A 21041-nucleotide genomic window follows, 5' to 3' on the forward strand; every position below is an offset into this window, starting at 1 on the left:
TAGTCCTCCTAAAAGAAGGGTCAAAAGAGCTCTCACCAATTGGTTCTTGGCCTTCCTGGTAGGCCTTTAAGACATTCTTAAATCAAACCTTAAATAGTCCCTAAATTGGAGAGCTGAGAACACTGTTTGCATTTGAGATGTAGCTGTATCTGGACTGCTTTCTTCAAAATGACCTATCTTGGTCCTCGGTAGACCTGACTATGACTGAAGTCACTTATTGTGAATGGAAAGAATGAATGGTGACATCCTAATCTAGTACAAGAAGAGATAGCTAAGTTTAATTTTATTGTATTGCTTAATGTCATTACCGAACAAAGCTAGACATGTGTTATTTATCTCACTTCAAAAGCAAAGACTGTGCCAATTAGGCTAAATAATTTAAGTTGTCTTAACATCATCCCATTTCAGGCCATGCTTTACTTAAGTGAGGAGGGGATGTAGAGAAACAAAGAGGCCAGTTGATAACCAGAAAACATTTTGGTAATGCATTATTTTGAAACTTAGCCTGGCTATTATTGGGTTATTCACTATACTTTAGCATTTATTGGTCCTGGTGTGTTAAATATTCACAGTAAATAGGATTTATTTCCCTTTTGAAGGAAAATTTGTAATTTTGTCACTTTCATGTTAGAAGTAGTTAATTTATTCTAATTAATTAGTTTGAAAACATGTTTAAATTTATCAGACTTGTACTACATTACTGTCACAATATGGTGCAAAGCTTAGCATGTGTCCCACGCAGATTCATGGGCTGTAGTCAGAACCTTTGTTCTCTAATTATGGGGTATTGGCAAGACATTTGGATAGATTGGCAATAAAAATATTTCTGTCTTTTATTTTCAGGCATTTGACTATGAACAAAAGAAGCTATTAGCAACCAAAGGTATGTGCTATGTTAATGACCTAGTACTTTGATTTTTCTTTTTTTTCTAGGAGACCATAAAAAGTTTCCTAGTAGTCATGTTGAACTGAGAAATTGGACCTTCATAAAAAGAAACCTAGAATGTTGAGGTTCAAGTTGCATAAATTTTGTTGGGGATGAATGTATTTTGTTGAATAGATTAGCATTAGAGCAATTAAGAAATAATGTAGCATTTTTCAATTTACTGTTACTTTGTATAAAGTATTTTATGAAGATATTTTAAGGTATTTCGTTATATATTAAGAAATAATATTCAGTGATAATTTCTGTACATATACCAAAGAAACAACATTCATCAATATTTTATTTTAGAAAAACATTAAAAATACCAAACATTTTTTAATATGCTGTTTCCCAAAGCTATGTTAAAGAAACCAGTGGTGACGGAAGTCAGAACACCCACAAATACCTGGAGTGGCCTCGGGTTTTCTAAATCCATGCCAGCTGAAACTATAAAGGAGCTGAGAAGGGCCAACCATGTGTCCTATAAGCCCACAATGACAACCACTTTTGAGGTTTGTAGTGTCACGCCTTACCCATTCTTCCTGCCTGTTCTCTCAGCAAACAAGAGGTACCATTCTTTATTTACATAAGGAAAAGTTGTTAATGGTGATTTGTTCTAATTTCTGTTCCTGTAAACATATTGCTATCAAATTGACACAATCTAATATATTATGGTCTTTATGTAGCTTCTCTCAAAGTTGTTGATCAGCTGTTAAAGAGATGTAAATTTGGATAAATGTGTTTTTGTTAGGGGGAGAGTGTCACAAATGATAGAGCAGGGCTGAGATTAAGCAAAGGACAGATGTAATATTCCATAAAAATGTATAAAGAATCCCTTTATTTAAGGGTATCACTCACTAGCAGAACCACTATAGGGGAGAAAAGGAAAATACTCAACAAAAATAAGTTTTCAGATATGAGTTAAAAATTTAGCATGTTCACATATGCCAGGAACACAGCAGGAAGTATCATAAACAAGAGCTCCAAAGTTTTATGTTTCCCAGATGTTGGCTGCACTGCTCAGGGTGCGACTGGGAAGCTGGCATCCTTGCCGTATGGGGAAAGGATCCAGCGTTCCATACATCTCAGCCAGGCTGCATGTGACTTGCTAAGCAAGGCCTTTTCAGTCTGACAGTATCAGATTTTGGCCGTAAGCCTTTTGTGAGTTGGGGCGGAATTAGAGCACACACATGCACACTTAGTACTGGGGAGAGTATACAAACCCAAACGTGCATAAAAATCATCAATCCAAGAATCACAGTGTTCAACCAGAACACTGTAGGCTGGAAAACAAATACTGCTTAAGAGTTTCATAATTGTTAGTCTAATGACTAGCAATTGTAGATTGACCTTCTTTTCTCCACCAGTTTTCCTTGTAATAAATTAGACTGTTCATGAAAGGCAAAAGCAAACATGCAATTTTTTCCCATTGTTTTTAAGTATAAAAGAAAATACTAAAAAGAACAGTCTCTTATGAATTTCATTGTCAGACTTAACAGTAGCAACCTGGCAGCCTGTATTTAAAGACTGAAGTTACTGTCAAGGAGCTAGAATGTAGGAACCATTATGAAAAATTTTGAGGCTCTAGGAGGCACACTCCTCTTTCTGCCATTATAGCTCTGAGAGAAAATAAGCTTTCCTTTTGTTGGCAGAGACCTTAAAACTGCTGTGCTGATTCTTAGGCTTTTAGCTGATGCGCCTATGGTCATCAGTTTCAGTCACCCTTGCCTTTGGCAGAGTGGAGTGTTATGTGGTTGATCGTGTTTCTGTAGTTTCAGAGATGAAATATTTTACCCTAGAAATGCTAATTCAGTTGTGTTCTCAAAGACCAGCAGCATTATCGGTTGAAATGATTATCATTCTGATAATGTAGCAGTCAAGTGAACAGGCTGTGGGGTCTGACAGCCACCACTGATACATGGACGCTCTGAGGAGTGACTTCTCCCCTCTGAACCTGTTTTCTAATTTGAGTTGTCTTGAGGATGACCTGGAAGAAAGTGTCCAGTATGTAGCATGGTGTGTGGTAAGTTCTCATAATATCGAGCAGCTACTATTCTTTCAGATGGAGAACTTTACCCTGAAGAAAACCAAGCACTGGCTGAAAGTTGAGATTATGTATATGACAGCTTATAGCTGGAAGTATTATTCCACATTCAAACTAGATTTGCTTTTTATATCCAAAGGAATGCCTCAGAGTATTATATGAACACATACTGTGCTAAGAACAATTATCTTAAACCACATAATTTATTTCTTTGTGATTTATATGGTGCATTTCATCCACAAGCTTATTCAGAGCTACAAGCTCCCAGTGAGGAAAGACAGGCCCTGATCAGTTAAGTGTCTTACTTGAGGTCATGGCAGTAGGTGTTACAGAAAGGACTTGAGTTTATTTTTTAAAAATTTCCTTATACTTCTCTTATTAATGGTTTAACCCAAGAGGGTACATAGCAAAGGTGGTAAGTAAATGATCTAGAACCATGTTGCCATAGCTTAACAGATATAAGATTCACTTTGGAGAGCTTGGTAGAAATGCACATACTTCCTTCAGGACCTCATTCATCAGATAAGGAGAAGAATCAAGAATCTACATTTTCAGCGAAAGCCTAGTATGATTCTGATGCTGACACCCTTCTAGAAACACTGCTCTCAAGGGGTGTAACACTAGGAGGATGATGCAGAAATTATTTCAGAACCTAAAAGACTCTTCTGCTCCAGCCCCTGTCCTAGGATGGATAGACCACTTTCTGGAGGCAGAGATGTGCAGGGTCCCAACTCAATGGCTGAACTCCCTCCTGTGGCTTTTCTTGCTTTGGCTATCTTGGGCTAGCCTGTTCCCCCTTCCTGGCTAATGTCTAGCAAGCTGTTCACACTGGAAGGTGGGGGAGAGGGTGTGAGCAGCTAGATCAGTGCATGGGCTTTCACCATGTAACCTGTTTTTATTTATAGCCCCTTCAACAGTGCTGATGAAAAGATATAACCACACTTTCTTTGGTAATGGTGTTCTAGATTTTCCCTGTTGTGTAAGACTTGAACCTTTGCCCCATGCATCCCAAATCCATTGAAAGGGGATGGAAAGGTCCCTTACAATAGTAAGATCTAATATTATCCAGCAGTTGCTATCTGCACATGCATGCCTTTCCCTTTATTCTGCTATAGCTCAGAGGGCTTAAAAACTGAGCAGTGAGGATTGCTTCTTTGGGTTAGGACATAGGGACGGGGTGGGATGGAGAAGGACCTGGGGAAAAACAGAGAGAACTTAAAAATTTTTATTAAAGGATTAACCACATCTCTGCTTACAGCACTAATATTTTGAAATTAGAAGGTGGCAAGAAACACTCATTTTTCCTTATTCTTTTCCAAACAAAGCAAAACAAAATCAAATGGACAAGTAGAATGCTGATCTATGCGAAGAAGCATGTTTAGCCAATAGGTTCTGATGGGTGTGGGCTGCTCACTCAGTGCTCCAGGGATCAAGGCACACAGAATTTCCTGCTCTAGGAAGCTTGCTTGAGGCAAGAAGTTGATGCTTTGAGCTTCTTCTTTTTTTTTTTTTTTAAGATTTCATTTATTTATTTATTTGAGACAGAGAGAATGAGAGAGAGAGAGAGAGCACATGAGAGGGGGGAGGGTCAGAGGGAGAAGCAGACCCCCCGCTGAGCAGGGAGCCCCATGCGGGACTCAATCCAGGGACTCCAGGATCATGACCTGAGCTGAAGGCAGCCGCTTAACCAACTGAGCCACCCAGGCGCCCGATGCTTTGAGCTTCTTATTCAGATTTCTGAGAAGCTAGACTTGAGCAGTTGTTTCCAGTTTTAGGGCAGCTTTGAGAAATGAGCCTGTTCCAAAGAGCTCCTTCAGATAAGAAGCAGCAGTTTGAGGCATTTTTTTGTTTTCTCCAAGACTCAAAAATATGACCCTATCCACTTGATCAAACATTGAGGCACAAAAGGTTGAACAAAAGGCTGCTTTGACCCGCAATATCTCTGTCACATCAACAGAACTACAAAAGGTCTGGGATTTTCCTTCTCTGTTTGCTACCCATCTCTGCCGCATATTCTCTGAAGCAAATAAAAACATGCATTGGGAATCAAAGATGGTTTTTAATTTCCCCACCACTAAGAGTAATAAGGTTGTCTGATTATTTTAAGTCTTACAAATCCAAGAATGGAGATGAGCTGCACTTTGTGATACTTTAAATTAGTGAGTAGATAATGAACTAATAGATATCACAAGATTATGTTTTACTTAATGTTTTTAGAAATCACCGTGTTTAGCCAGGTCTGATAGAGCTGTGTGCATTAAGTCTGCTTAGATCTTAGATGAATGTATTTTTATACTCAAAAAGAGTTTAGGTGCAGAATTTTAAATAACATATAAATACTACAGTAATGATCTCATTGACGTTTTTCTGGTAGTTGCCAGTTTTGAGCATATTCTTATTTCCTTTGCTACACTGGATTTATCTTGAAGTAAAATATTAAAGATGGTTTTAACTGAAAACACCATTTCTTTGGTCTCAGGAGCCTTCCTTCCCTCTGCCCCTTCCCAAAAGTCAGCAAAGGGCATCCCATAGATGTAGGAAAAGGTATCTATAGATTAATTCCACAAATATTTATTAAACACCTTTTGTGTTCTCGACACAATTTTAGGATACAATGCTTGAACCCAGGTTCTTGGTTTCATGGAGAGAACTTTCTTTTGGTGTGTACAGAGAGATACAAAACAAATAAACAAGAAGTCTTTAGGTAATAAAAATCCCTGATAAATATGAAACAGAGACTGCTTTAGATTAGGTTGTCATAGCAGGCCTTTATGAGCAGATGACATTTAAGCTAAGACCTAGATGACAAGAAAGGCCCAGCCTTGTGAAGATCTAGAGAAACAGTAATAGGCCTTGATCACCTGAAGTCAGAACCAGCTGGTAAGTTCATGGAGCAGAAGTTGGGTAGGGTGGTGGAGTGTTGAAGGCTGAGAGTTAAAGAGGCAGAGGATCAGTTAGGGAGCACCTCAGCCCATGGCAAAGTACTGGAAAAGCATTATAAGACTATACAGAAGGTATCATTTGTTCTAATTTGCTTTTAAAAAATCAACCTAGTTGCTTTATGGAAAATGGGTATTGGGGTGGGAGGCAAGAGTAGAATAAAATGTTCGTAAGGAGGCAATAGGTGACAGTTGTGGAGATGGAGAGAAGTGGGTAGATTTGGGGTATGTTTAGAGATAACATCAATAGAATTTGTTGATGGATTTGATGTGGTGGGGGAAGGAGGGCCGAGAACAACTCAGAAGCTCTGGGTGAGATGTAGGAATTCTGGGGGAGGAGTGTGTATGGGTGTAGCTAGTGGGGATGAGTAATTAACAATTCAATTTCAAGCACTCTAAGTTTAAAATGCCTACAGGACAGTAAAATGGAATGTCAGATTGGCAATTCCATGATTATAAATTTCAACAGGGAAGTCAAATCTGGAGGTAAAAAGTTGGAAGTCATGGTTGTCATTAAGTTCTGAAAGAGGTTGAGATTACTTAATGAGAAAGTGTAGAGAGAAACGAGAAGGAATGCTAGGGCCAAGCCCAGGGTAATGTGACATTTGGAGTGGAAAAGGGGAAGAAGATCCTACAAAGCTACAGGGAGTAGGCTGGGAAGTGTGGTCACGATGCCTTGAGGAAAAAAGTGTTAAAAAGGGAAGGTGTGGTTATGCTGCTGTGAGACTGAATTATGTGAATTTACTGAATAGTGAAAGATTCTCTTAGAATTGCCCAACAAACATACTACTTTGAAAATCAGAGAATCCTGACTTGAATACTATAGATACAGTACAAAGAAAAGTGCCAGTGATTAAATAAATGAATAAATAAATGCAAATTCAGTGCAAACGTTGAGATCTTTTAAATTTTTATTTTTATTGGGAGGGAATTTAAAAAGGTAAATTTTTTCAGGTATTTGTAATTTATTGGAAAGACCCTATCATTCTTTGGATGAGGGTCACATGGAAGAGATGGCAGCCCTCTCTCCACTCTGACTCACTTCTATTCCTGTCAAAGCATTGGGTCTAGCCACACCATCTTCCCATTTGTCCTTCGTAAGTGATCCAAGGCAGAGAATCTCTGCTATACCAGCTGGAAGATTTGTTTTGTGGTTCCCCAAAATAGGGAGGACTCTCAGTATTCACTGCTCTAAACCTTATAGGAGCAAGTCTTTATACTGGGGGCTCTCAGAACTCTGTTGGGCACTCTGATAATGAAGGAGAAAGACTTCACTATGTATATTACCAGGTGTCCTTGGTGGTTGGAGGACAGAGGCTATATAGACAGGTACCACAGACTCCTGAGAATCAGCATGTGTGGGAACCTGCAGTGGTTAACAATAGAAGTAATTGGTGATGGTCTAATGTAGATTCTTTTCTCCTCAAATCTCAGGAAACCTACCTTATTAAATATGTTCTCATCTGGTTTTGATTATTTACAGGGCTCATCAATGTCCCTCTCGAGGTCCAACAGTCGTGAACACTTGGGAAGTGGAAGTGAATCTGATAACTGGAGGGACCGAAATGGAATAGGACCCCCGAGTCCTAGTGAATTTGCAGCTTCGGTTGGCAGCCCCAAACGTAAACAAAACAAATCAAGTGAGCTTTGACTTTTCATCATACTTTTAGATATAATCAGTCTAGAATTTGTCTATTTGATTTAGGGTGATGTTCAAATATAAACTCTGGACCCCCTGCCTTCAAGTATTTGGCATAATCATATGCCACTTCCTCTGTGAAGCCTTCCCTGTTTTTCCAGGTGAAGTAGATAGCGTAGTTCTCTGCTTCCACTGCCTTTTGTGCTTTCCCTTAGCACTTGTTATACTTACACTTTTATACTTGTGGAGAATTTGAGCTTTACAAGCTAGGAAACACATTCATTCATTCAGCAAGCACTTACTAAGTGCCCATGTGCCGAGCATTCTGTTAGGCTGCGCCTTGTTTGTTATTTCTTCCCAAATGTCTAACAGTTCTGACACTTACTAGGCGCTCAGTAAATGTTTGTTGAATGAATGTATGGATGAGTCACGCTCACACAAGCATCCAGATGATGAGGAAAAGACGACGATGTAAAGGAGTTGAGCCGAATGTGATCACATTAGCATCTTGGAAAATAGAAGTAAGTCTGCCCGGTGGATAGCTACTAAAGGTGAAGGGCAAGATCTGATTTTTTTAAACTGGCAAGATATAGCCGAACTGGCATAAATAGAAAAAAGAGTTTAAAGCACAGAGGCTCTGGCTTTGAATAAATGTGGTTGAGACTCAGAACAAGTCCAGTGGTTTTGTCTGTAACAGCACCCACACTTCTGGGCTGTATAAATAAAATAGGTAAGCAGACGAGAATTGACAATAGTAATCACAAGGTAGGCCCTTAATGGCCTTTTTCAAGGTTTTTGATGACTCTGGAATCGTGAAACACATAGCGTGGAGTATCTGAAGAATACTTGAAGAACGGCAATCTGAACGAGTGTAGTAGACGTGGTCTACCGTCAGTTGTTACCGTCAGTCAGGTCGGCCATGTTGTCAAGAGTCTCAGATTTGAAAAGGCCGGCCATGGTGTCAGCCAAGTCAAAATAAGAAAACATAATGCAAGTATACTGACAGTACTAGCCTGGATACTTGTCCGGGCAGGGCGCCCCACCACTACGCAAGCATGGAGCTGAGAGGCGGGCTGGTGCTGGATGCAGATCTAGGGCTGGAAATGCTCAGTATAAATTCGTTTTGTGCCTCTCTTTTTCTGTCTTTATCTCCTTTCCCTTCACTTAGCACTGGATAATTAAAATCGACTGTACAACTTAGCTGCATTGAAGTTCAGGATTAGAGTTAAGATAGGGAACTCATTAATAAGAAAGAATGATTAAGGACACGGAGTTGGTTGCCTTTTGTTAGGTGTTTTAAGAGCAGAGGGAGTTTAAAACAGAATATAGAAACTACAAGTAGTTAAGATAGAAAGAACTGTAAAGGAAGCTATGTACCATAATATCACTAAGAATACTTTATTTTAAAACATCTTTTCTTTTTCACATTTTACTAGTGTATTTGCTTAACCCAATGATACGTAAAATATTATCATTTAAACACGTAATCAATATAAAGACATTTTTATGAGATATTTTACATTCTTTTTTTGTGCTGTCTTCAAAATCTGGTATGAGCAGATTTTATAATCTTACCAAACATTATCCCACCACCCACATTTCAGGAACTCAGTCGCCACGTGTGGCCAGTGGTTACTATATTCAACAGCACAGTTTTAGATCATTTTTCTTGACACCCTTTTCAAAATCACCAATGTCCAGGTTTTCTTCAGACTTCCCTGTTTACACCAGTTGTTCCAGTGTGATTCTCAGTAACTCCCTCTTTTATTCGCAAAGAACGTAAATGTATATCATTTGGACAGTAAATTATATGGTCATCCTGCCAGTAACCTCCATACTGTCAACTCCAGCAGTTCTCCCGTGTGCTCTTCACACTCTGCTTCATGTCAGCCTCAACCTAGCACCTCAATGGGTTGATGACTTTGGGTCCTTACCTTTAAGTGCTGGGTGTCCGCAGGGCTTGATCTGGGCCCTTTTCTCTATACTTTCTCTCCACAAGAGATAAAACATCTGTTTTTCTTAATATGTACTTTTTAAAAGTTCTAAGTAGGCTCCATACCCATTGTGGGGCTTGAACTCATGACCCCAAGACCAAGAGTCACATGCTCCACCAACTGAGCCAGCCAGTTCTCTGTTTTTAAGAGAAAGAGAAACTTGATCAGGAAATTCCTTCCACTTGAGATATAGAAAGTATATATACTCTCAATTGGGAGATGAAATGGCCAGAGAAAGTGATTAGTGGCACACAAAACAGTGCAGAACAGGATTCTTAGATTTGACCAAAGGAGACTTGATGTATCTAATTAGCTAGGTGAGCACCCTCCGCCTGCATCAGTCTGGGAATCCTTCCCGAAGCTGCAACTTCGGTATGAGAGGAAGAATTCCCACGTGGATGAGAGCCAGTTGTTGGTCAGGGAGGTAGGCATGGCTACACAGCTGTGCTGGGCTCTCCGAAGCATCTCTGGAAGAGTGTTTGTGTATCTGGTCAAGTACTAGGCATGGCTCACTAGTCCATCACCCAGCAGTGCATGTTACTGGGTCTGAGAACCACAGACAACCTGAAGAAATCTTTGCCCACCAAATCAGCCGCAGAGTCAAGGCAAGTTCAGCATTGCTGGCTTAGAATTTTTCTCAAGAGATAGATTCGTTTCTGTCATAAGTTAAATCCAGAAACTCCAGCACCATTCTTACCCTTCATATTTGCTCTTAATTTTAAAAGTGCTCTGTTTTGTGAACTAACTGCCCAATTATATTTTTGTAAAGAATGAGATTTACATGTTGCAATATCCTACAATTCCTTTGACAGCAGGAAAGCACAGGTGTGGATACAGTGGGCCATCCTGCTTTCCAAAAGGAGCCTGGACTTAGAGTAACTTTCCATACCTTTATTGTATCCCAGGGATCATCTTTCTTCCAATTTCTCATTTAATTCACATCAAATCAATTATAAAGAGCAAATGCTTCCGAATGCTCCGGGAGAAAATGATTAATGATTATTAACTACAGAGGCACTGTTGCTGAGTTGCGGCCTCCCAACTGTAGCTTCTTAATGGCAAGAGCCTCCCTGAAAGCCATAACCAGCATTCCATTAATGAAAAGCCAGTGTTTCAGTAAAGAGCTGCTGTATTTCTGCAGCTCCTGCCCTGTTCAGCCCAACAATGAAATCTAAAATATTTGAGTGACTAAAATTTTTTATTGAACCATCTTGTCTCTGGGCATTTACACTGCAGGCCTGTCTCTCCTTTGCCTTCCAGCGGAGCACTATCTCAGCAGCAGCAATTACATGGACTGCATTTCTTCGCTGACGGGAAGCAATGGCTGTAACTTGAACAGCTCTTTCAAAGGCTCTGACCTCCCTGAGCTCTTTAGCAAACTGGGCCTGGGCAAATACACAGACGTCTTCCAGCAACAAGAGGTCAGTCACTACTTGTTTACTTTCCCGGGCATCTTCATTTGGGTTGTATGTGTGATGGCTTCTAGAATGAAATCACTTACTGATCTATGGCGGTGCTTTCACTGAGCATTTACTGGAGTCCCATAACTTGTTTGTGCTGCTAAGAAAAATGTCATCTCATTTCTTATTTATTTAGTGCAACCAGTAAACACAGGATAGCAGAAATAGAAAATTGTGTTTCCAAAAACACACCTTCCCCAATTTTAGCTGAAAGACCTAATCAGTGTATTGATTCATAGGAACTTTTGATTCACAGCTCCCTCAGCAGCAGAGTCTGTATTTAAGATAATTTCAGTCATTAATCTTTATCTTTATTTATGGCACTTAAAAAACAACATCTGAAATAAATATCTATGGTTGTTTTTGACCCCATCTTCGTCATGTTACTGAATCTGTTCCCACAGAATAGAATGTGCTTTTTATATACGTTAACTTATTCATTAATTTACTGCTTGGCTTTTGCCTGAACTAAGAAATGCGATGTCTTCTGAAACATCACCGCCATGGATTTTGGCCAAACCCATCAGCCACGGCTATTATGCGGGGACTTAAAGAGAAGAGCCCCTGAACATGATTCTTTCTGTTAATGCTGTCATATTACTAGGACACAGCACAGCAAAGCCAGTGCAACAGAAAGTTAGACTATTTCTATGAATGTATGTATTTTACAAATCCAGACGTGCTTTAAGTTTCGCGCTAGTTTGGCTTAGTTCATGCTAGAGAACATCTGATTAAGTCACTAATTCCCAAGCACATATCCATCAAAAAGAATCTAAGATTTTTATTATGCAGTTTATATCATAAATTCAATGTATTGCCCATGGTTCAATAAGTAATTAAGTTTAATTGGTGAACTTTTTGTTTTTTAACACCACAAAAACGTTGTCATGTGTGTATTGGATTTCAGGGTATATTGATTGTTTTCTTTTCCCTGAATCTAAATTAGTGTTCATTTAACTGAGGATTTTCTAAGTTGAATAACATTTTCCTCATCAAATGCATTAAAAAATTGCATTTACTTATTTAGTTTTGCAGGTTAGACAAGGGTAGCTGATTGAGAAGTTCAAGGGCAGAAGTATTTTAACTTGTCCAAAGAAGGTTTTGAAGTGAAAGATTAGTTGTTATTCAATGATATTCTGGATTTGTTTTATCTATATTTATTTACTATTTAAAGAAGCATAGAAATAAATTTATTAAAGGTACTTTTTAAAAGAATTTTATTTTATTATGTTATGTTAATCACCATACATTACATCATTAGTTTTTGATGTAGTGTTCCATGATTCATTGTTTGCGTATAACACCCAGTGCTCCATGCAGAACGTGCCCTCTTTAATATCCATCACCAGGCTAACCCATCCTCCCACCCCCCTCCCTTCTAGAACCCTGTTTGTTTCTCAGAGTCCATAGTCTCTCATGGTTCATCTCCCCCTCTGATTTTCCCCCCTTCATTTTTCCCTTCCTGCTATCTTTTTTTTTTTTTTTTTAACATATAATGTATTATTTGTTTCAGAGGTACAGGTCTGTGATTCATCAGTCTTACACAATTCACAGTGTTCACCATAGCACATACCCTCCCCAATGTCCATCACCCAGCCACCCCATCCCTTCCACCCCCCACCACTCCAGCAACCCTCAGTTTGTTTCCTGAGATTATATCAGTGAGATCATATGATACATGTCTTTCTCTGATTGACTTAATTTCACTTAGCATAATACCCTCTAGTTCCATCCATGTCGTTGCAAATGACAAGATTTCATTCCTTTTGGTGGCTGCATAATATTCCATTGCGTGTGTGTGTATTCCACATCTTCTTTCTCCATCCATCTGTTGATGGACATCTTGGCTCTTTCCATAGTTTGGCTATTGTGGACATTGCTGCTCTAAACATTGGGGTGCACGTACCCCTTCGGATCCCTACATTTGTATCTTAAAGGTACTTCTTATCCATTTACTCCAAGAAGGAAGAGAACATGATAATATAAAGCCAGACTGCCTTTATCGAATATATATTAGCTAGAGCAGGGGTCAGCAAACTGTGGCCTGCAAACCTGCCTGTAAATAAAGTTTTATTGAAACACAGCCACACTCATTCATTTACATATTGTCTATGGCTGCTTTCAAGCTAAAATAGCAGAGTCGAATCGTTGCAACAGAGATAATTTGGCCCACTAAGCTTAAAATATTTACTCTCTTGCCCTTTAAAAAGAGAGGATCCCTAAAATAGAGAATCTCTATTTAATTGAATTTCTAAAAACACATCTTTAGACATGATAAGTGAAGAGGTTTTCTAAGATTTGGATATACCTTCAAAATGAAAACAGAATATCTCAATTTCCATATAATTTGAATGAAAGTATAAATTTGGTTGTTTCTTTCATGTAGGATATTTTCTAATGCTCAGCTATCACTTAACAAGAATTCCCCATTAAGTGACCTTGTGGGATTCAGTTTATTGTAAGCAAGTTGAATATTTAGCCACTTTCACAGATGATATGTCTACGTACATAATTACTAACCATAGCTGTCAGTTATTTTATGCCTTTGGTGAGCCCATTGCTTTATATCTCCAATCACTTTTAATGCCCACTGGAGCCCTGTAAGGTGCAGTGTTGTCAGCCCGAAGTGCCCACAAGTAGTAATGGCAGGGGCAGAATAGAGAGTCAACACCCTCTGGCTTCAGAGCTCATGACCTTTCTGTTCCTCCACACGGTCTTAAAAGGAGGGGTGGGATTCTTGAGCTACGTCCCTCCACACTCAGTTGCTGATGCCAGAGAGGGCACTTATATTGTCCCTGGAAATACCTCTTATATGCCACTGTTGGAGATAATTTGCCAGGCTGAGCCAAGTGAACCATGTGTCTCATGTAATCTAGGAATTCTCTCATTCTTATGAAGAACACAGTGGAGGATACCAGATATGGTATTATTCAATTTCATTTATAGAGCTATACTTGACCAATTCAGAATCCAAAGCTAAGAAATATTTTCTCTCTTCTGGACAGGTATGTATTCTTCCTTTTATCAGTTCCCCAAAACTGTAGAATTTGTGCTTCCCTTTTTGCTCTGGCTGCCAGAATGCTAAGACCTAAATATTTAATCTCAGTTGCAGTAAATAACTGGCTTAGCCAAAGTCTTATGCCAGAATCATCACTTTAATTTCACCACCTTTATCACTTAGCCCTTGTCCCCTCGGTTTGTGACACCACCGTTCCTTTTTGGAAGTAGGCAGAGCATAATTAGTAGATGGAATATGTGTAATAATGAGTTGAACTTTTAGTGAGCAAGAAAATAAGTGCTTAATGTATTGGTTATAGATTACTTTTTCACCCACAGATCGATCTTCAAACATTCCTCACTCTCACAGATCAGGATCTGAAGGAGCTGGGAATTACGACTTTTGGTGCCAGGAGGAAAATGCTGCTTGCAATCTCAGGTGAATATAAATGCTCATACTCTTATTTTAAAACCTGAATAACCTCTGCCAGTGGCCTCAGCCAGTGGGGCTGGTTCTGTCCATCAACCACTTGCTTACTATGCTGGCACCATGTGGTTGTGGTTCTAGACTGTTTTCCCACTAACAGTGTGACAAATGCTGAGAACATCCCTACTGCTCCTTCATCAAGGCATTGCCTGAAAACCTGCCTTGACAATGTTGTTCTTTAAAACCAATCTCTTCAGAAAGATCTAACCAAAATGGCCCTTGGCAGAACACAAGAATGGGTGAGAGGTGGAATTCTCCTTTTTGTGGCTGTGTTAAGCAATAATCATTGGGTTAGTGAATAATTATTTTGGATTGGCTGTCATGTTTCCAGCTGCATGTATCCTTGTATGCCAACTGAGATCATTGCACCAGGGAAGAAGAGAATGATCCTTGGTATAGCTGGAATCTGGCACTATTGTCTTGCTTTTAAATTTTTCCCAAACTCTTAATAGAATTTGTGAGTCACAGAAGGGTGTATCCTGAGTGTAGTTACAGAATGAAGGAAAATAATGTTGTCTGTCTCCCAGACCACCTTTTTTGTGTGTCTGTTGTATATTCTATGTATTAGAAAATGCTCTTATGTGTATTTCCTGAGTATCTGCCATTTAAGAGGAATTAAGCTGGATGGTGAGTCAGGAATCTGCAAATACATAACCGTGTACCTCAAAAAGGTATAGAGAGAAATATGAGGAAGATATCAGGGGCAAAAAAAAATAAGGTTACTTTTTGAAGAAGTTCTGATGTTCATTAATGTCAACGTTATATGTGTGCCAGTTTCTCAAAGACAGAGACACCAAGGGCAGAAGCCCAGTGTCAGGGGTGGTGGGAAAATGACTTTGCCTTTTCGAAACATGGATTTTTGCAGGCTGTGCCTTTATGAGGCCAGCAGGGGCATCCAGCCAGTGCAAGTCCTTTCCAGACAGCATTCACTGAGCAGATCAGCAAATAAAATGAAAACCTCAGTGGTTTTCCATTTTATTTTAGCCCGAGATTGCATCCCCCTCCCAACTCCCTCAGGAAATCTTATATATAGACCTACTATCTGAAGCACATACAAGCAAAGCAGCTTTGAAATAAGGGTGGAAATGCAGCCATTGAGCGGCCTGTTAGGCTCCTCCGTGGATAGAGTCCTGCAGGTCAGTTTGAGAAGTCTTCTCCCGTCCTGTGTACCCAACTGGTTGCATTAATGAAACGCCACAGGGCAGATGCTTTTTCTTGTTTGTTCATAAGATCAGCTTGGTATAGTAGAAAGAGCACTATATTCACATAAGGAGATCTGAGCTTTGCCTCTGCCAAGTCATTAGTCCTTGGGTGAGTTTCCAAACCTCGTTTGGTTTTAGTTTCTTAACCATGAAGGTGGGTTGCAATAGATAATTGTGTAAGGTTACCTTCCATTTCTAAGGTCTGTCCTTCCCAGCGCTGTGTCATCAGGTGTAGTGAAAATAACCTACAGTTTTAACGGTGTATATGATTAGCGATACACTCTTTTGTTCTTTCTTTTTTTACAACCTGTGGCAATAGGTTTTCAATTTGTTTACTCTGAAGCTCAGCCCTGAAGTGCTATTTCTAGACCCAATTAACTTTATATATGTTCACATTCTTTTATTAATTTAAAAAATAAATTAATATACTACTTGAAACTTAATTCACACAGTCACCGAGCCTATAGTGTAAAAATATGCTTGTGAGCCAGCACATTTATACCAGAGAAGTTTATGTTCTAGAATTATTCACTAGAGAATCATGGAATGTAAGGGACCATATAATGAAAATTCTTTCTTTGTGCACCCAAACTTTGTAAAGCTCCCAGCAACAAGCAGGTATTTCTAAATCATTGGGGCCTTTATTCTGGAACACATTTGTGATATATTTCAGATGAGTTTTGGGTAGTAGAGTGGGAAACAGGAGGGGTTTTGAATCTTCTTTAATTTTTTTTTTCTCCTCAGTGTGGTTCTGTAGACCACCTCTCTCAATGGGGTTCACAGGTCTTCTTGCTTTTAAAGGAAATTAGAGGCTTTGAATAGATGCCTTATGAATGTTCTCTGCACAGTGTGAAGTATTTGATTATTTTAAGGATGATTTTGCCTTACTTTGTTGAGCATATTTGTTTGAACCTGGTAAATTGTTTTCTCTGCAAGTAATAAGTTTATATTGAGAAACCCTTTGTCAAAAAGCTTCTTTTTCCAATTCAACTCATCTGATAACAAAGACATCCATTTCTAGTCTCAGAACATTCCATTTCCAGGGATAGATACAGGATAGTTGGGCAGCTTTTACTCACGTTTGTCTTGTGGTTACATAGTTTGGTTAGACACAGACTTTGCTCAAAATTCCTTTCTAAAATTGTATAGATTTTTAATTTGTGATCAGGGTCATTCTTTCAGTGTGAGGTTTTATTCTGTTTTTAATCTTGGGCCAGAAGACATTTCTTTTAATGTCATAGAAGGAGAGGGGATTTGTCTCTAGTAGAGATGGATCAGAGGAAAAAAAAAATGGTCTTTTTAAAAAAATTCTTTGATTTCTCTCCGAGTGTTTTAGTGAGTGGTTAACTAAATGTACAGGGACAAGGTAAAAGGGACTTTAGCATCCTGTTGACAGGCTTCCCACCACGGCCTCAGGTAGATCTAACATTTCCCGACCTATTCTTTTAGTTTGTGACTCTGTTCAGACCCGCAACAAGATCCTGAGAGCTGCCAGGATTGTGTGAACCTTGGAATTTCAAAGAAAAAGGTTGGTATTTTCCCAAACTATCTCTTAGGTTTACTTGAAAAAACTCAGAAGGGAGTTTGCTTTTTAATGTAAAAAACAACAACAAAAATTAAAGTCTCTTCAGTAGGACTTGATCTTTGATAATCTCTAGATTTAGCTCTGTTTCACATTTGGAAATATATACCTTAGAAATTATTTCTTTAGGGAATGGACGAATTCCTTCATGGTCATTTTATTCTCTCAAAAGTCTAGTTCATGTGACTTTTCAGAACAAAGTTTTCAATGTCTTTTTTAAAAACGTGTCTTCAGTGGCCCAATTTCTTCATGTGCTCGACTGTACATGTTACGTGTGCTAGGGGGGACTGGTGTTTCACCTGCTCATTCCTTTTCCTTCTCTATAGTATGGGAATGTTCTCCTGGTTCATGGGTTGTTCTCTCATGAGATAATGGAGGCCAAAGACAGTCTTCTAACTAGAAGGTGATAAAACTTTCCCAGGCCGTGTACTTTTAAGGGGATTCATTTATTCTTAAGTCTCCTATAGTTGCCTTTAAATACATTAAATTCTGTCTTGATTTCTGAATCTCTGTTTTTTAAACAAGATACATATGTTCAACTTTTAGTAGGAATGTCATGGTTACAGTGTTTCTGCAGGAATTTGAAGGTAGCCATCTATAAGCATGCCTGCATATATCTTGCTCATACAGATATCTTCCTTGCTTCTCCAGAGTTTTAAAGCTATGTTTCTCTGTTTAAAAAATAAATTTGGTATCGTAAAATCTGAAGTACAGCTCTATTATCTGGCATACTTGAAACTACTGATTTTTAAAATTTGTATTCCTGATGCCCCAGTTGGTCTTCTTTACTCAATGGATGGACCACTGGAGCCGAGGGCACAGGATATGGACCTTTGTGTAGGCAGATAGAGTTTCAGCCTGTCACTTAAAAGCTGTGTGGACGTTGTCTGTTTTTAAAACTCAATTTTCTTTCTTATCTAAAATGGAGGATAGTGTGTGTCTGGGTGGCTTGGTCGGTTACGCATCTACCTTCGGCTCAGGTCATGATCCCAGAGTCCTGGGATCGAGTCCCACGTCGGGCTCCCTGCTCAGAAGGGGAGTCTGCTTCTCTGCCCCTCCCCTGGCTCATGGTCTCTCTCTCACTCTCAAATAAATAAAATATTTTAAAAATATATAAATAAATAAAATGGAGAATAGTGATATCATTTACTCCTTAAGGAGGCTTAAATAGGACAAAACAAATTGTAAAGTGCTTCTTCTGTTTAATAAGCACCACTAAGTCACTTTTTTTTGTTCCCCCGAAGACCTAACTGTGAATAAAAGAGAGAGATCTCCACTCTTGCATCACCCCTGTGGGGCAGACATGTACATTTTGGAAGGCAGTGGGGTGAAATATTAAGGGTGTTGGTTCATCTTCCAGAACTTGGGAGATCATTGCACATCTGGCCATATGGCTGTCCTGAGCCACCCGTGGCCGGCGCCCTGCCACTTGAGTCTGTTGTCCTGAGCCCCAGCATCAGTGTAGCCATACTTGGCAGTGCAACTTCAGAATTGGAAAGGGGATTGTACCTGGGCGGGGTTGAAAAGTTCTGAGTACTGTGCAAATGCATGTGCGGGATCACTGGCTCCACTCCCTTTAAAAAAAAAAAAAAAAAGGAAAAGAAAGAAAAGACAACTTTAATCACATCAACTATATCCCATTATTTGATACTTGGGTTTGGTGGCTATTGGAACCCTAGTTTCCAGAGTAGGACAGTTCTCTTTACTGGTATGAGTTCATTAGCAAGAGTTAAATCACTTGGTTTGAGGATTTGTAAATATATGCGGTGGGGGCAGGGGGTTGTTGCATAGTGATAAACAAGGTGCTTCAGTTAATTTTTTACCTTTCTGGTTAGTAATTTCTAGTTGGTGAAAGGCAAAATCAGTTGTGCTTTTCTCAGTACTCTGGTTTCTTTAAAATTAAAATAAAGCATCTTAGTTTTTTCCTAAGAACTTGAATTCAAGTATAAGTTGTTTTCAGTTATAATAATTTACTAAACTGTTGCTATTTTTACTAAGTTGATTTTTTTATTCAAAGGAAACTCCTGCTGATACAGTTCTTCACAGAACTCTTTCTGACTCCAGGAGCAGACGCATCATGAGTCAGGAGAGCCGTCAGGCTGTGGCTTAACGCTTCTGCGTGCTCCTCCGTTATTCTCGTGTTTCTGTGTGGGGTCTTCTTTTCATGTCTGACCTCGGTGATTTCATGACTGCTGTGTTTGACATGGATGAGTTCAGTAGCTGTAATGATTTTCTGTGTCATTGGTAATACATCCTCTCATATGCCTTTCACCAGCTTTGATGGCCCCCCTCCCTTTGCCTCTGCAGTGACATTTGGGATAGTTCAAACTGTTTAATTTGTATATCAGGAGTACAGAGGGTTCTGAGAATGACATATCTCCCAGGTAGTCTACAAACTGCAGTAAAAATGATTTGCTGTCCTTGGTTCTCTCACTACCAACATGCTCCACTTAATATCAGACTTTCTAGCACTTCAGAAATGTCTTGACCGGCAACTAAAACTTTTCCTTTTGCTACCAGAGTTGACTCTCCCTCCAAAACCTTCCTATGTCACCATTTTCTGAGCTCTCCTGCCATGTCCTGTAGATTAGACAACTTCGCCACTGAGCTCCTAACAATTCTCTCTTTCTCTCTCTAGAACTAAATAAAAATCGAAGAAAGCTTTTTGAACCACCAAGTGCACGCACCTCTTTCCTGGAAGGCGGAGCAAGTGGGAGGCTACCCCGTCAGTATCACTCACACATTGCTAGTGTCAGTGGCCGCTGGTAGCAACACCTACCCTCCCGGCATGCACCCGCCAGTCAAGTTGGACACACGAGATCTGTGAACAGCCTTCACTGCACACCGTCCTCAGCACTCTGGGTGTCTGGGATCAGGACCAAAGCATCTTATTCACACCTGAACTTTGCGCCAAAAAGGGACAAAAGAGAGAAGATGATCTTAGGTCATCATACAGAATGCCACATTTGGATGACTTTTTTTTTTTTAATGGCAATCGGACAGAACTTGCAATCTGAGGGTAGGGCTTTATTTCCTGTTTTTATTTACCTAAATAACATATGCACTGATTTTTTACTTAAAATGAAGGATTAATTGACATCTGGGAGCCCAGAAAACTTAGAGGTTCTTTTGTTTGCTTGTTTTGTTTAGGGATTTGGGGATTTTTTAAAAAATAATCAAAATGGAATTTACTGCTTTAAAATAATTATTGAGGTCTTTCAGCACTTTACACTTTCTAATATCTTGTCCTGTGGAAATTATCTCTCTTTCTCTCAATTTTCATGTCACCTGATATATTGGTACAAATCAGATTTAGTTATACTTTTCTATCAAATTTTTATTTAAAATGGTACTGGATTATTAGTTTTGTGCAGAATATTCTGACTTTGAGAAATGTAAGTGACTCCCCCTTGGTTCTGGACCAGTTCTGTTCATTTATGTCAACATCCTAGAAATAATTAGCAATGAACCTATTTCACATAACAGGTGCAAAGAAAGACCAGATGGACTTTGCAATATTAACCCTTTGCAGTCATCATATTTAGCTGCTGCCTGTATTGCTAAAATGATTTTAATGGTTGTCTGAAGGCAAAGGGCTATTCTTTAGTATACTGCCACTAAAGGACACTTATTTATATCAAACTTTTATTTTTAGATATTATAAGCATACAGTACATAACTGATTAAATTGATATCTACTAGAGATTTATGGTAGAGAATGGACGGCATTCAATAACTGGAGCCCTAGATTGTCATTTTATTTAAAAAAAAG

General features: G+C 39.1%; 1 protein-coding gene across 3 annotated transcripts in view; it reads left to right on the forward strand.

Annotated features, from left to right (window-relative positions):
- The window catches only part of LOC118019903 (protein bicaudal C homolog 1), a 279876-nt gene extending 259703 nt beyond the window's left edge, over positions 1-20173 (forward strand). For 2 of the 3 annotated variants that reach the window (XM_035019553.1, XM_035019545.1), the window contains exons 16-21: positions 844-883; positions 1283-1437; positions 7392-7548; positions 10802-10962; positions 14338-14437; positions 19908-20173. In XM_035019553.1, coding sequence (XP_034875444.1) covers positions 844-883; positions 1283-1437; positions 7392-7548; positions 10802-10962; positions 14338-14437; positions 19908-20038 — 744 coding nt within the window. In that variant the 3' untranslated portion in view covers positions 20039-20173. Of the gene's footprint in view, positions 1-843; positions 884-1282; positions 1438-7391; positions 7549-10801; positions 10963-14337; positions 14438-17136; positions 17202-19907 lie in introns of those variants that run through there. The other variant, XM_035019561.1, reaches the window with a different exon arrangement.
- Positions 20174-21041: the final 868 nt, after the last annotated feature.

Source organism: Mirounga leonina, unplaced genomic scaffold, assembly GCF_011800145.1.
Source record: "Mirounga leonina isolate KUSES-001 unplaced genomic scaffold, KU_Mleo_1.0 Mir_109, whole genome shotgun sequence".
Classification (NCBI taxonomy): Eukaryota; Metazoa; Chordata; class Mammalia; order Carnivora; family Phocidae; genus Mirounga; species Mirounga leonina.